This window comes from Phallusia mammillata, chromosome 5 (assembly GCF_965637545.1).
Source record: "Phallusia mammillata chromosome 5, kaPhaMamm4.hap1.1, whole genome shotgun sequence".
In the NCBI taxonomy this organism is placed as follows: Eukaryota; Metazoa; Chordata; class Ascidiacea; order Phlebobranchia; family Ascidiidae; genus Phallusia; species Phallusia mammillata.
In genome coordinates this window covers 8,119,814-8,134,177 of record NC_137256.1, presented here as the reverse complement: position 1 = coordinate 8,134,177, position 14,364 = coordinate 8,119,814, and the positions used below count along the sequence as shown (strand labels likewise).

The window sequence follows — 14,364 nt, the reverse complement described above, 5'->3', positions numbered from 1 at the left end:
ATAAACTTACAAAGAAACCCTGTGAATCATGAGTGCAAATCCCTGGGGGACATGTCCCTCAAAATATTTAGTCGAAGGGAACTCCTATGCATTTGTAATTGCCTAATGTGTGTAACAACTGTCATTATGTCATCAAACTCTCCAAGTTAAAACAGACCCCCAATATTTGCAATGGATTTCCCCTCCTGCTGTAAAAGATTGTTTTTTACACGCTAAGACATCATAAATGTAAAACAAATTCTTGTGGTAATACCATTGTTTCATACAGAAATATAGACATGTTAATGAGCTGCTAATTGCTTAGTAAGTACTGAATAATTTTGATTGTGATATCAAAATGGAGGTGAACCCAAGTGACAATGGGTGTGGTGATGCTTCAGTCACATTTGGTTTATCTGAAGAGGCAGCTAAAACAGAAAATATGGATGACTCTGGATTTGGTACAAGCTCAAGTGCTGTAACACCAATAGATGAAGACTGTGAAGCTACATTGTCCAATGAAAATACCAAAAGTGTCACAGATGATCAATCAAAAAGCATGGGGGATATGAACACAGACAACAAAATGTCGCCAGATAAGGACATTCTTCATCCAGCCGAGACAATGGGTGCAGAAAATGTGGATCAAAGGTTTCGAAAACACAAATCTATATGTACTTACTGGTCTTGAAAGTTAAAGAAAATATATCTCATGTTGTATTAAGTGTGTCAGAAATTTATTGACAAATTGGCAAACTTGGGATAACACAGCATCCTATTACAGTTGCTTATAAAATAGTGTATTATATATTTGGTGGTTATAAAGATCTAAAAAATTATATGCCATGATTTGACATTGAAATCATGTATTAAAACTGAGCGTGTCATGATCATTTGTTGAACCCAGTGAATTTATGTTCATCTGAACTTAAACAATATGCATTACTAAATTGCCAGACATGTAAACATTTAATCTAGTAGCTTTTTGTGTTTGCAGCAACGGCGACAGCAGTGAAAATTTGGTTGACATTTTCAAAGACGATTGTGATGAAACTTCTGAGCAAGAGAAATTTAACCCTGAAAATGGAGAATCAAAAACAAACTGTGACTCAGGGAGCACCTCCTTGTTTAAAAAAAGACAATGTAAATTTAAAGCCAAGCGAAGAAATGAAGAGGAAGAAATGTCATGTGATAGTCCTGGTGATGACAACAATCCACCTGAGGGCCAAGATATGTCTCCATCCACTGCTAAAAAAGCCAAAAAAGGTGGTTTTCAATTAACAGTCCTGTTTAAAGCAGTTAAACTGACACTGTATGGTATCACAGTTAACACTGTCTCAAAGAACAGAAATACATCTGTTGCGAAAATAAAAAAACATGCAGACTTCAGGCTATTTCAGTTGGGGTGATGGTTTGTAATTGAAATAACAATGTACTCTGTTCTTAGATATCTTTTGGGGACTTACGCTCTCATGTGTGATATCACATGGTTTAAAATTTGCATTTGTTTTTGCAAGCTCTTTGTATTTTAAAAGACATAGTTCAACAAACAATCATCACATTGATTTATATTGACTAGTGAGATAACTAATGATGTATACTTATGCATCATAGATGTTAACAAACACAAACATAATGTCCCATAAATGCATTTCTAAATAATAGTTAACAGAAACATGTGTAACCAAATTCTGCAAATAGGTATGTAAGTTTGTTTACAAAATAAAATTTTGCTTGCTTTGTTCCCTGAAGGAGGCGCATCATGATTTCACTCAGTTTTTTTTTCGTTTGAGTTGATAACCCCAGTATTTACCCCACTAGCCTCCAAAGCAGTGGTTCTCAAACTTTTTTACCATGCGGCATTTAAGAACTAAAATTTCCTTCCGCGGCACACTTCACAGGGAAACACAACACAAGTTGCTCATAAGCTTATAATTAAATTAACTTTCAACTTTATTGTGGTGGGTAAGGATGCTTTTAAAAGGCCTAAAACACTAGGGAATGTTTGCACTTCAAAAAAGAAAATATTTCGCGGCACACTTGGAAATCTCTCATGGCACACTGGTGTGCCGCGGCACACAGTTTGAGAATCACTGTTTCGTTTTATATATATATATATAAGGGTAAAATTTTTTTATATATTACTGCACACCACATACGAAAGATTTCTGTGGTGTGTTAGTGTAATAAAGGTAACAGAACATATGTCACATTTGAATACATTGCTTGCTGGACGTTTTCGCATATGGAAGTTAAGGGGGTGTTATTGGTCTTATGACATCAAAAGCTTTAATGAATGTTGCTAAAAAAACATACACTTGACCCATAACAAACCATATGATTTTGCTTTTGTATCTCTTGCAATTTGCCACATACATTGGTATCTTCACCAAAAAAGGTTAATTTTTTTAATTCCTAGGTGGCACAAATGATGAGAGTGGAAGTGATGAATTTGTTGATGCACCCGACACACTAGATGATATTCAGCATAGAATATCAGGTATGGTGCATAAATATAAATGTATACCTAATTAAATAAGCACTAGGGATTACAATATGGGCCAAGATGCTGTCATTTTATATATTACTATGAACCACTTATATACATAAAGAACAAAAATGTGTGCTAGCCAATAGAAGACAACAAAAAATCAAGAAAGCCTGGTTTGATTCCTCCATCAAATTATATTTGTCAAATCAAAGTTTTATTGTTATCAAGTGGTAAGAACAATGTTTTTACAACTCTTTACAAACACAATACATGGAAATAGAGCAGGGGTCACCAAACTAGGGCACACAGGCCAGATCCGGCCCTAGAGGTCATTTCATCCGGCCCGCAACCACATTTTTTGGTTTGCCAAATCGTATTGATAACTTTGTATCATTCAAAAATTAACCTACATCAATATTACCTAGTTTCATATGATTACAATGCCCAGGAATAATCCAAAGCCAGTTTGTTATGTCACAGACAAGACCATAAGTGCTAATTATGCGCAAAACATTGCCTTATTTTGTTACTTGTGACGTAATGTATAAGCATTGTGTGTAAGATGAGACTAACTATACAATTTAACAGTCGCATCACCAGATTTAAAAAGGAATTGTAGAAAGACCATATCTTGACGCTCCTCTAAAAATCGCCTCCCTGGCTAAGTTTGGAAAGACAGCACTGGGCATGTAAACTATGCAGCCCGCACAAATCATTATTAAACTTGTCCGGCCCGCAGTGAAAAAAGTTTCGTAGCCCTGAAATAGAAGGTTGGGCATTCCTACAATAAAGTGTGATTTGAACCAGTGTTTTTCCTAGCCGTGCTAGAAACACTAGTGTGACTTAAAAGATTTCCAAGTGATGGTAAAATTTGTTGTCAATGGATCCATTTTTCAGTTTCACCCAGTTCATAAAAAAAATGATCCAAATCAAATGAAATTTGTTAGCCCTAAAATGCTGCAAGCAAATTTGTAATTGTTAGTGTGCTGAAACCCACTAAGGGTTGGGAGATTTTCAGTTTTTAGTTTTACACTCACACAAAATATTTCAACAACCAAAAGACCTTCTCACAGCTACATCGAGCTCCCTGTCCTCCAGCAGCTCTGATTCTGACCAGGATCTCGGCACCAAGGAGGAGGACAAAAAGGTCAAGGAAGAGGAAGAGCAAGTTTGGTTACTAAAAGATATTGACGACCTTCCTAAACCAAGGTGGAGGGCCGTAAAAGAACTACGACAAAGACAATGTAGTTCCTGGAACCAGTTTTGGCCTTACAAAGTAAGTGATTGTTGACTAAATATAAAGCATTTTCAGGTTAAATTGAATTTGCGAATTGTAGTAGACAAAACTTTGTCTAAGTACAGTAGTTCCCAACCGGGGAGGAATTTACTTTCACTGGTACAAGTGGTCAGTAAATAGACACTTCAGCTCTGGTAATATGACTTGTGAAGTTGATAAAAGACCCAATTTTAAATGGTATTTGTATGGTTTAGCATCTACTATGTCAGGGCTTCTCAAACTGTGGGTCATATAATAATATAATTTTGGGGTCGCGAAACATTATGGGTCATTATGTCAGTCACAATAAATGGTATATGTGCGTACATTTATTGTTTAAACATCATTCCCGTGTGTTCAAACTGCTCTTAAACATATTTTGTGGGACTTAAAAAGTATTACCAGCCTAGTAGCCATATGCTCCAGACTTTTTTTATGCCTATTGTGTGCAAACAATGCGAAAAATCAGATGCCGCAAGCATCACAATACAGATTATGTCGTCATAAAAACTAAGACTGTCAATCTGTGTGTCAAGTTAGAAAATAATTTAGGCTTTTATAACGCCATTAGATGGTATATATAAAATATAAGTATTTTTTTACATCATGCCCATCAAGGGGTCGCGTAGAAATTTCTGTTTTAAATTGGGGTCGCAGAGCAAGAAAGTTTGAGTAGCCCTGTACTATGTAGTGTATTGGGAAGGAATGAAAATGTATAAATTGTAAAGAGATGAATTTGTTGATGAAGGTTGGGAACCACTGTCTCAGTACCTTGTATTTCTTTTAAAATAACCAAGCAACAACAATGCTTGCATTGTAATAAAATAGGTCATACTTCACATTTACTCATACAATATAAATTTAGTGGTATCTAAAGCTGTGTATTGCAAGTAAACACCACATTTCTTCACCCAAAGCAGTAACTCACAGTCCCCCAAAATGCCACATTTTTTAAGCAACTGTATTAGGTATATTCATGCTATGTGTTTAAATTGTTTTGCTTTTTTTCAGGTTTGTGGGTGCCGAGGCATGGTAAAAAGATTTGAACTACATCAGGAATTAGAAAAACACGAAGGTTTTGAGCATTTGTTCTTCATACCAAGTAACACAATTAAATAGGTGAACTCATTTACTTAGGTTGCGTTAATGCTCTACACTTCAACCAAAGTGGGACATTGCTTGCTTCGGGAAGTGATGATTTGAATATTATGTTATGGGACTGGACAATTAAGAATGGAAAGCCTTTGATATCTTTTGATTCTGGTCATAGGAGTAACGTATTTCAAGCAAAATTCTTGCCGGAATGTGGAGACTCTGTTGTTGTAAGCACAGCAAGAGATGGACAGGTAGAGAAATTGTTTTAACATTGGATAGGTTGGAAGACTTTGTATTTATTTTGTAGTTTTGTAAATGATGAGAAGTTGTTCCTTATAGTACTAGATTGTAGTCCTTTTTTCTTGACTGATCTTTCTAATTTTTTGTTGACTGATTTATTCCAATTTTTGATGACTGATCTGTACTTTACCCAAAACAATATAATACTTTACCCAAACAATATACTGTCAGTTCAAATTCGAACGGTATTTAGTTTGGTATGCCACAAATTGTTGAGAAGCACCTGTTTTTTTGCAAAAGTCTTGAGTTGACTTTATTTCTCCGGGTGAAACAGATCGTAGCAACTCAATTGCACTATAATATTCACCAAGCCAGTAATAGTCTTTGAATAACTTTGGAACAAAGACTTCAGTAATACAAGAAAACATGAAGTACATTTAGTCAAACAATAGTCCAAGAGCCATTCACGTCAAAAGCTTTGTTCTTAATAAAATTAATTCGATTGCAGCATTTCAAAGTGACCAACATAAGACTTTTTTTAGCTACAGATTTTTCAAATTTCTGTGGCATGTACAAATTGTGTTCTTAGGTGAGGTATGCAAACATTTCCGCCACGGGAACATGTAATGTAACGAAGAAGCTTGCTCAACATCGAGGATCAGCTCATAAACTCACATTAGATGTTGACTCTAAATCAACATTTCTATCCTGTGGTGAAGATGGGGTTGTGTTTGGAATTGACTTACGTTTAGACAAGTATGTCTCTTAACTTGTGTATTTTTAAAACCACCTTAGTTTTTGCCTTGAAATTACCCTTAATACAGAAAACTCTAGTTTACTCATGTGGTTAAACAAATGTATATTGGTAAGCTAAACTTTGGGTTTTAGTATGCATTCAAAACAAACCTAAAATCACCATTTAATGTAGCATTTCTTTTAGTGTAGTAAATTTTTTTCTGTACATTTCAAAACAATCCTCATTATAAAATAAAACATTGATGGTTTGGTCTTACACACTAACACCAGTTTTAAACTTTCAAAGGACTTCATGTTAGAAGTTATCAATTTTTTCATTTGATCAATTTTATTGAACTTCTAGATAAGAGATAAATGATCAAACTTTCCTTGTGCTGTGTTCTGTCCCAACTGCCAAGACTTATTGTAGTAACCCTGATTCTTCTCATTTGCAGAAGCTTTTTTTTTGAGGACCCCCTATGTAGTCCTAATTAAAAAGCCTCACTGTGCCAAATTAGGTTAAAAACACAGTTTGCATGTTTGTTTTTTCAGGCCTGCAAATAAATTAGTAACAGTAAAAGTAGGAAGCAGAAAAATCCCCCTGTACTCCATACACACCAATCCAGCGCGGCCGTATGAGTTTGCAGTTAGTGGTCGGGACACAAAAGCCTACATATTTGACCGACGAATGCTAAATTCAGATGGCAACCTTTCAGTGGTAAAAACCTACTGCCCCCAACATTTACAGGATGTGTCCAATGTCAAAGGTATGTGACATACTTTTTTGTGTAACTACATTGTTTTTATGTTTATTACCACATGCCCCTATTTATTTACACAGCCAATATAACATGTTTGGTTTATAACTGGGACGGGAGTGAATTACTATGCAGTTACAATGATGAAGATATTTATCTTTTTGACACCACCCACTCAGAAGGGGCAGATTATTTGCGCAGGTACTGCTTGAACTTCATTTTCCATGTATTACTAGAAAAAAATAACATTTCTAGATAACACTTTACTACATAAACAATAACGAATTTGGTAAAACATGTCAAATTACTCGCTATTTTAAGATGACAATGACTGTTCTGTGAAATAGTGGTTTGTAGTGTAAGCTAATCTAACTATCAGTTAAAAAGCAAGTAGAATTGTGTTTGTAGGCCGGTTTAGACTCATGAGAAACTGAAAACCGGCAATGTATTAATTTTATCAAAAAGTACATAAACATGAGATAGCAAATCAGTTGGCATGCCATAAAAAATCCCCTTGCATGCCAACATTGGCATGCAAGGCAGGGTTTGCGCTTCCATGTTCTTTGTATTTAACAACACCAAACAAAGTTTAGTGTTGCAGTCACACTGTTTTGGGATGTAATCCAAATAATTCATAAAAAAATATGAAAAACCCTGCCATGCATGCCAATGTTGGCATGCAATGGGATTTTTTATGGCATGCCAACCAATTTGCTACTTTATGTCTTGTATTTTAAACAAACATTTCATACAGATATAAAGGTCACCGAAACAATGCCACCGTCAAAGGAGTAAACTTCTATGGTCCACACTCTGAGTTTGTCGTGTCTGGTAGCGACTGTGGAAACATATTTTTCTGGGAAAAAGAATCTTCCCGAGTAAGTGAACAAGTGTTTTTAGGAAGCTTTACAAACAAACAGCCCTCTGAAGACTAAAAATAGGGGCAATTTAACTAAATTTGGGTCTCCATAACATATTGTTATCTTTAACAAAAACAAGTGTACAGTGATTTTTTGGTGAATGCCACAGATTGTGCAATTAATGGAAGGTGACAAGGGAGGTGTGGTAAACGTTCTTGAGCCACATCCCAGTTTGCCAGTGATTGCAACAAGCGGTCTTGACCATGAGGTGAAAATCTGGACTCCGACTGCCACCCCAAACACCAAAGTCAACAAAATGGCTGAACTCAAAGAGGTAAGACCACTTGTTCTCAGAAAACCTACACAAAACTACTGGGATCAACTAACCGTTAATCCATTGCTGTATCTTCTTTTTTACATGGTAAAACTGATACTAAACAACTGTTTTGTGTATGTTTCATGTCCCAAAACATCTGTTTAATCCACTAATAAAACAATTGTTTGATATTTAATGATGCATTAAGCATTTTCTTGGACATGCACAACTATTCATTATAATGGGGTATGTTATAATGTTACATCAAGCATATTGTAAGTACATCGAAAGGTTTTGCCCAGAAAACAGCTTATATGCACTCCAGCCCCAAACCATCCTGTGTAAATGCACAAAGTTCAAAATAACTCAGCTAAAAATGAATCTTAAAACCTCTATGTAAATCTAAACATTTTTTACAGTTTATGTTGTCAAATCGACGGGACAGAGAAGAGGAGATAAGAAGTATGACCGATATGATTGACGGCCAAATGCTTTGGTTTTTAATGAGAACATTACGAAACAGAACGTAAGTTTTATACGTTTCTAAAATTTAAGTAACAAACACGCACTAAACCATAGTCAACCTGGTATAACTAAAAAATCTTAAAGTGTAATAAATTTTTGTTTCTCTTCCCAGAAGGAAACACATATTGGTTTTGTCACCAAAGGTTTGGTCAAGAAAGAATGTTCTAAATTTTTGCAAGTTAAATTTTGACAATGGTTGACCAAAGCTGTTTCACTAATTTTTGAGAATATAGGTGGAATAGCAAATGATAATACAGTGTTTTGGGTTTTAGGCGTCGAAGAGCTGCAAATAGCCGGGAACATAATGATGACACAACTTCAGAAAGTGATCTAAGTGATTCTACGTCCACTTCTAGTTCATCTGAGGATCCTGAGGACAGTTACAGGGAACCGCGTTGTATTCAATCCTGACTTTAAATTCATGTACATGTGTACAAATGTCAATTGCCGAGCAAAAGCACGAAACAGATTAAAATTTACTCTCTGTTCACAGACAGTTGTTCTTGATAATGGGTACTAGAAATTAAATACAGCATCAGGTTAAATGTCAAATGGGGGTTATTTTTGCTTTGCTTAAATCAGTGTTGGTGTAAAACTGACACTTAAAGGAAATCTAGTTATTTGTTAAAATTCAATGAAAAACTATACTACATGTGTAAATAGGCCTTTGGAATGTCAGCTTATGCTTTTCTATTTTTTTTTTAATTTTTCCGTTTGCGGACCTTGTCAGTTCAAACAATATGAATACAAACAAATCTGGTTATGTATATCAGTTATTTGCATATTCCCATTAAAGTCTATTTCAGTGGTGGGATTTAAATTTTTTCAGTGATGTGTGTGTGACAGTAACCAGTAATGCTAACCGGTTCGCTGATTTCCCAAAATTTCGTTAGACGGTTCTATAGAACCGGTGCGAACACAGCTGAATCCCACCACTGGTCTATTTATTACTAATAGTGTATGGTAGAACAAAAACTTTTAATAGGAGGTAATGGGAGTTGTGAGTACTGATTTAATTTTTGTGTACTTTCAATATGGCATGCTGCTTCCTATGCTCCAACATGAAAATAAGCATCATGTTGTTTTCTGAGGCTTTTACATTTTTTCGGTGTTAAAATATTGGTCTTCTATGTGTGTTTACGCTACTGTTTTCCCCACTGTTTAACTGTGAATTTCAATTACAAAAGTAAAAACATAAAAACTTTTTCAGTGAACATACTGTTAGGAACCCAATGCAGTCATTGTTACACGATAAAGCTCTTTAGGTAGGTGAGTCTGTTTTTGTTGCCTTAATGTCCTTAACCCTGATGCATCAAATATTTTTTGGAGTTGTTGTATATTTCTCGTAACGCTGCTGTCAACAGAGTCCAACTCTACACCCTCAACAGCCACATTGTCCTTTATAACAACTATTCCACCATTACACAATCCATGCTTGCACTGCTGCAGGAATTTTACAAAATGTTCGTCAGTGAGGTGACCTGAAAAACATTATATTTATATATATATTATACCAAGATGGTTTATGGATCCCAGCAATCGCATTTTTGTCTTCAGGTGGTTTCTATTTAGCCCAGTTTTATGTTTTTCAGTAACAGAAAGCTACAACATTGAGAAAACTAAAGTTATCTGTGTACAGACCAAACAATCACCGAATATGACTACGCATAAATGCCATTATAGATACGGTACATAATAATGTTAAATTAAACCACACTTTTGCCAGAAACCGTATAAAAAGCAATGCTTTTGGCACAGACAGTATCAAGTCGCTATACTTTTCTGTGGAGGCTAAAGTTAATGTTCCGAGATGGCTTCTAATAGGTGAACCAGCGTCACCGATGTTGACATTCAGAAAAAGTTATTTGACCTAGTTCATGGTTTCAAATCTGTTTAGTACTGTTACGTGCTTCATGTAATAATCAGATCACCAGTCTTTCTTACCTGTAACCCACTGCACCCATATTAAGTCATATGTTTTCTCTTCCAATTTCAGGTCTTGCAACCCACAGCAGATGTATTTGCCCACTCTCTTAGCCTCTGCTCCAAGGTACGTCTTGGCTTGATCAAGAAAAGCCTGGTTTACTTCCACAAGGTCAACTGTTTTAAACATTGGCAACAACAACTGTTTAGAAACTCTGCCAATTCCTGCACCACAATCCAGGGCTCGGTTGAGTGCCATTTTTTGTTTACCCTAGAAAAGATTAAGTAATGTACATTTTCCATGTTTTAAGTCAATTAAATGTCATGTGTTTGGGCCAGGGTTGCATGGTGTAAGTTCCGACTTCTAGTATGAAAGTTGCTATTTTGGTTTGTAGGGTAGGGCAATATTTTTCGCTGTTTACAAAGATGCATGTGTTCAGGCCCATTTATAGGCCTGTCTCAAGACTAGGTAATTTTTTACTGTGTTAACAAGAACACCTGATATTTCAAATACACAATCCTGGTTTCAGCAGCAACTCTGAGTATAAACCAAATTGTTGTATTCAATATATATATATGTCAACTTCGCTATTTAAGCTAAAAAAACAGTTATATAACTGCACAATCTGGTAATCTTGACCACAATACAAACCCCAAAACTTACATAACAAACTAGCAGTGTGGTTTTACACAAAAGTTTTAACATATATACCTGAACAAAGTATTTGAGGAAGGACTGTGACCCTCTTACATCGATACTTGAAATGTGTTCGTATCCACCAAGCATGCCATTCAAAGTGGATGGGATAGACTTCCAGTAATCTAGGGCCTTGTCATAAAACTCCTCCTCAGACGAGACCTCAGTGCAGCCATTGATTAGACTCATAGCCTAAGGGTTATCAAATTGACATATTATTTTACAGTTGATCCCTAGCTTGTGAAAAAGAAAGAATGATGTGAAAAAAATTCAATAGCAGAGAGCTTATTTGGTCAAACTGAACTTGAATCAAGATTATAAAAAATGGCAGTGAAAATTAGGTTACACCAAAAAGCAGACTTTCATTTTATATGCATGTGAACGAAAAATTAACACTGGATATCCCAGATACATTGCAGACAAAGCAGAAAAAACATTTTGCACCACACCTAACGAAAATATGCAGTAGTCCAGTGGTGGGATTCAAATTTTTTGTTCGCCTGCTGTATCACAAAAGTCAATTTTTTCAGTCAGGTCTGTTACAAAAAGTCCATTTACAGTAACCAGTTGTGCTATAAAATTTCGTGAGATGGTTCTATGGAACTGATGCGAGCCGGCTGAATCCCACCACTGCATTAGTCACAAGTACAACAATACACACACAGGGTACGGAAACACAATAAATTCAAACAACATGATAACTAAAGCTTGGAGTTTGCTTTCCAATTCTGTGATTCTCTGATTTCCTTTACATCCCATATTAGCAGCACTATCAGAACTAAATTTAAAAGCAAGCAGCCAAACATTAACCATTTACAAATGCGACTGTTTTCTACTTCTTCTATGCTTTTCATTGTAACACAGGACAAGTTGGAGATAACAGATTTAGGTGATGAAGAGTTCATATCAACGTCATTCTGTATGTCGCTTCTGCGTCGGTGTGGTGTTTGAAACATTGGGTGGTCTTCATCATCACTTAACTCTGGCCGAAAAGTCTCCCCAGTTTGACTAATGCTGTCATGAAATGAAATATCAAGATTGGATTTTTGTTCCCAATTCGAGTTGCCGCTTTTGTATGGAGATTCTTTGAAAATTTCAGAAGCATTAAATGTTCGTTTTCGCTGACTAGCCCTGCGCCAGTTCAGTTTGGCAGGGCTAATAAGTGGCCGGCTGTTTTGCTTAGATGAGTGTGGTCTTTCCAATGGTTTACGAATGTCATGTGAGTTTTTCCATCCAGCCACAGGATAGGAAATTGTTGACTTAGTATCCAATGCCCTCTTATTGGTTTGGCCACCAGAGACTGTAGTGTAAGATTTGTATCGACTGAAAGGTATATTGTCATAGGGTTTGGCAAATTCAAGTTGGTTGGACATTGAGGGTTGGTTGAAGTTACTTGCTGTAAAGTAATTATGTCCTGAATGGTGTGAAGACAAAGACAGTAGACTGGATGATCTTGAGGGAGGGGGAGTGTGCAAAGCCGATGTAAAAGCGCCATTAGAAAAGGGCTGTTTATTCTGCTGAGACTGTTGTCCATCTTTCAAGTTTAAAGCCAACAAGCTACCATTCAAACCAGGGTCCATACTGCCGCTGCCATTGTTATTAAAATGCTGCCTTTTAGGCACTGGTGTGGAAGCTTCATCCTCACTTGGCATGCTGCAATCAGAGTAGAGTTCTTCATCTAGTTCAGCAGAAGTTTTCCTATGCTGATCTCTTGTCGCAATTTTTGCAAATCTGTTGGTTGAGGGCGAAACACGTTTGGCAACTGTGACATCTTTTCTAGCGGACTTGTACAAACATATACTGCTCAAAACAATCAGTGCAAAAATGGATGAAAAATACAAAACAAGTATTACTTGTAGGTGAATTGCGGACCCTTTCTGGGCATCACTCACAGGACTTTTCATTGATTCAGTAGCAGCTTGAATAAACATAGTACTTGGTGACAAAGTTGACTGAATTGCATCCAAAATATTAAACCATGGCACAAGAAAGCAGTGCACGAACCACAGTGCAGCACAACAAACATTAACAAAATAGAAAGCATTGTTTGTCAAGATTCCCATAATACTACAAGCAAATCCAGCCAGAGAAATAGTGCTAAAAATGTCTGTTGAAGCAGCTGAATTAGACGTTATGAAAGATGCTAGAGGATTAATCACACTGTTCAATGAAATAGATATGGAGTTTAGTGCATGAAGTACTGATGAAACAAAAACCAATCCCCATACTGAAACATGAATTGACCAGTGTGTATTTGACAACCGTTTAATTGTATTGGCAGTTGTGCTTGTTGATTCCATTGCTTGTTTCATGTTTAACCTTTTTCTAGACAGCATACTCCCCCGAATAATAGTGTCCTGCATTTTTATATGTCGGTTTGTGGCGTCTTGGCATCCCTTACAAAGACTGTAGAGCTTGTCAAGCTTTTTCTCATAAACTTTGGCTTCTTGTTGAAAGTTTTCCTCTCGAATCGGCTCAAATTGAGACATCTGTTTCACTTTTAGCAACTGGTTTCGTGAGCATTTTGCACAAAGATTAATAGGTTGGTCAATTAAAGTGCCAGCTGATGCACTAACAGGTCGTCCAACATTGGGGGAGTTCAAATGCTCGTGGTGCATATTAGGTATGCTGCTGTTGTAATCACCAGAGGCAGTAAATCCATTGTATTGGTGGCAGTTAGGACAAAACCATTGATTTCGGAGATGGAATTTCACATAACAGTTTGTGTTGCAAAACCAACAGTTTACTTTTGCCTTTCCGAAGCACCGTTTTAACAAATACAACAGGCTGGCAACAAACAGTGGTGCTACTAGCCAATAAGTAACAGGGATATGCATAAAATTAAAAGTGCTACTAATTATAGAAACCATCCCTATGAAAACAAAATCTAAAACCAAAAGGTAAAGTTATTAACTATTTTTTTACAAAAAACATGGGGTGACACTAAAACGCTGAATGGGCGGGACGTCGCGGAAACCGCTCAATATCGGGTAAATTGCTGACGGTTAGTGCTATTAGGGTTAGGTTGAGGTTTTATAATAGTATATGAATCAAAAAATGTCCCTGCCTAAAACTTATTCAACTATTTCCTGACATTAGGCAAAAATGCTATGGCAGGACGTTTTGGGCGCGGAATGTAGTGTTCGGCGGAATTTTTTTTAATGATTTTCTATTATAAAACCTTATCCCAACCTTAATAGCTCCAACCGTCAGCAATTTAACCCGATATTTAGCGGTTTTCACGACATCCCGCCATCTCCCGCGACGTTCCGCCCATTCAGCGTTTTAGTGTCACCCAAAAACATGAGTAAAACTACAGTTTTTAAACAGATAAAGCAAATATTTAATTTATTATATTTGTAACCTAATTATTTGCAACTGGAATTAAATATCAATATCATGCCAAAATAAATGGTTCAAACTTCAAACAAAGGCTACTCTAAAATACGCAAAGTACTAATAAAACTAA

At 36.3% G+C, this 14,364-nt stretch overlaps 3 protein-coding genes across 4 annotated transcripts; 1 reads left to right on the top strand and 2 right to left on the bottom strand.

The window, feature by feature from the left end:
- The first annotated feature begins 247 nt into the window (after window positions 1-247).
- On the top strand, window positions 248-8,767 carry LOC145228368 (DDB1- and CUL4-associated factor 8-like). 2 transcript variants are annotated; one of them, XM_080093411.1, is made up of 13 exons: window positions 248-630; window positions 977-1,245; window positions 2,399-2,479; window positions 3,544-3,746; window positions 4,758-4,821; window positions 4,884-5,092; window positions 5,671-5,837; window positions 6,369-6,583; window positions 6,658-6,775; window positions 7,329-7,452; window positions 7,604-7,768; window positions 8,170-8,276; window positions 8,548-8,767. In XM_080093411.1, exons 1-13 carry the CDS (start codon window positions 338-340, stop codon window positions 8,684-8,686), a joined length of 2,154 nt encoding a protein of 717 aa, XP_079949537.1. In that variant the 5' UTR covers window positions 248-337; the 3' UTR covers window positions 8,687-8,767. The 2 variants fall into 2 exon arrangements, with proteins under 2 accessions (XP_079949537.1, XP_079949536.1); XM_080093410.1 differs by having other exon boundaries at window positions 3,532-3,746.
- Window positions 8,768-9,462: 695 nt separating this feature from the next.
- On the bottom strand, window positions 9,463-11,103 carry LOC145228369 (N-terminal Xaa-Pro-Lys N-methyltransferase 1-like). The gene is made up of 3 exons (XM_080093412.1): window positions 10,911-11,103; window positions 10,220-10,469; window positions 9,463-9,756 (listed from the first exon to the last, which is right to left on the bottom strand). The coding sequence occupies exons 1-3, from the start codon at window positions 11,082-11,084 to the stop codon at window positions 9,497-9,499; spliced, it is 684 nt and encodes a 227-aa protein (XP_079949538.1). The 5' UTR covers window positions 11,085-11,103; the 3' UTR covers window positions 9,463-9,496.
- Window positions 11,104-11,128: 25 nt separating this feature from the next.
- On the bottom strand, window positions 11,129-13,799 carry LOC145228367 (uncharacterized). Its single transcript, XM_080093409.1, has one exon. The coding sequence runs from the start codon at window positions 13,763-13,765 to the stop codon at window positions 11,597-11,599; it is 2,169 nt and encodes a 722-aa protein (XP_079949535.1). The 5' UTR covers window positions 13,766-13,799; the 3' UTR covers window positions 11,129-11,596.
- Between the last annotated feature and the right edge of the window lie 565 nt (window positions 13,800-14,364).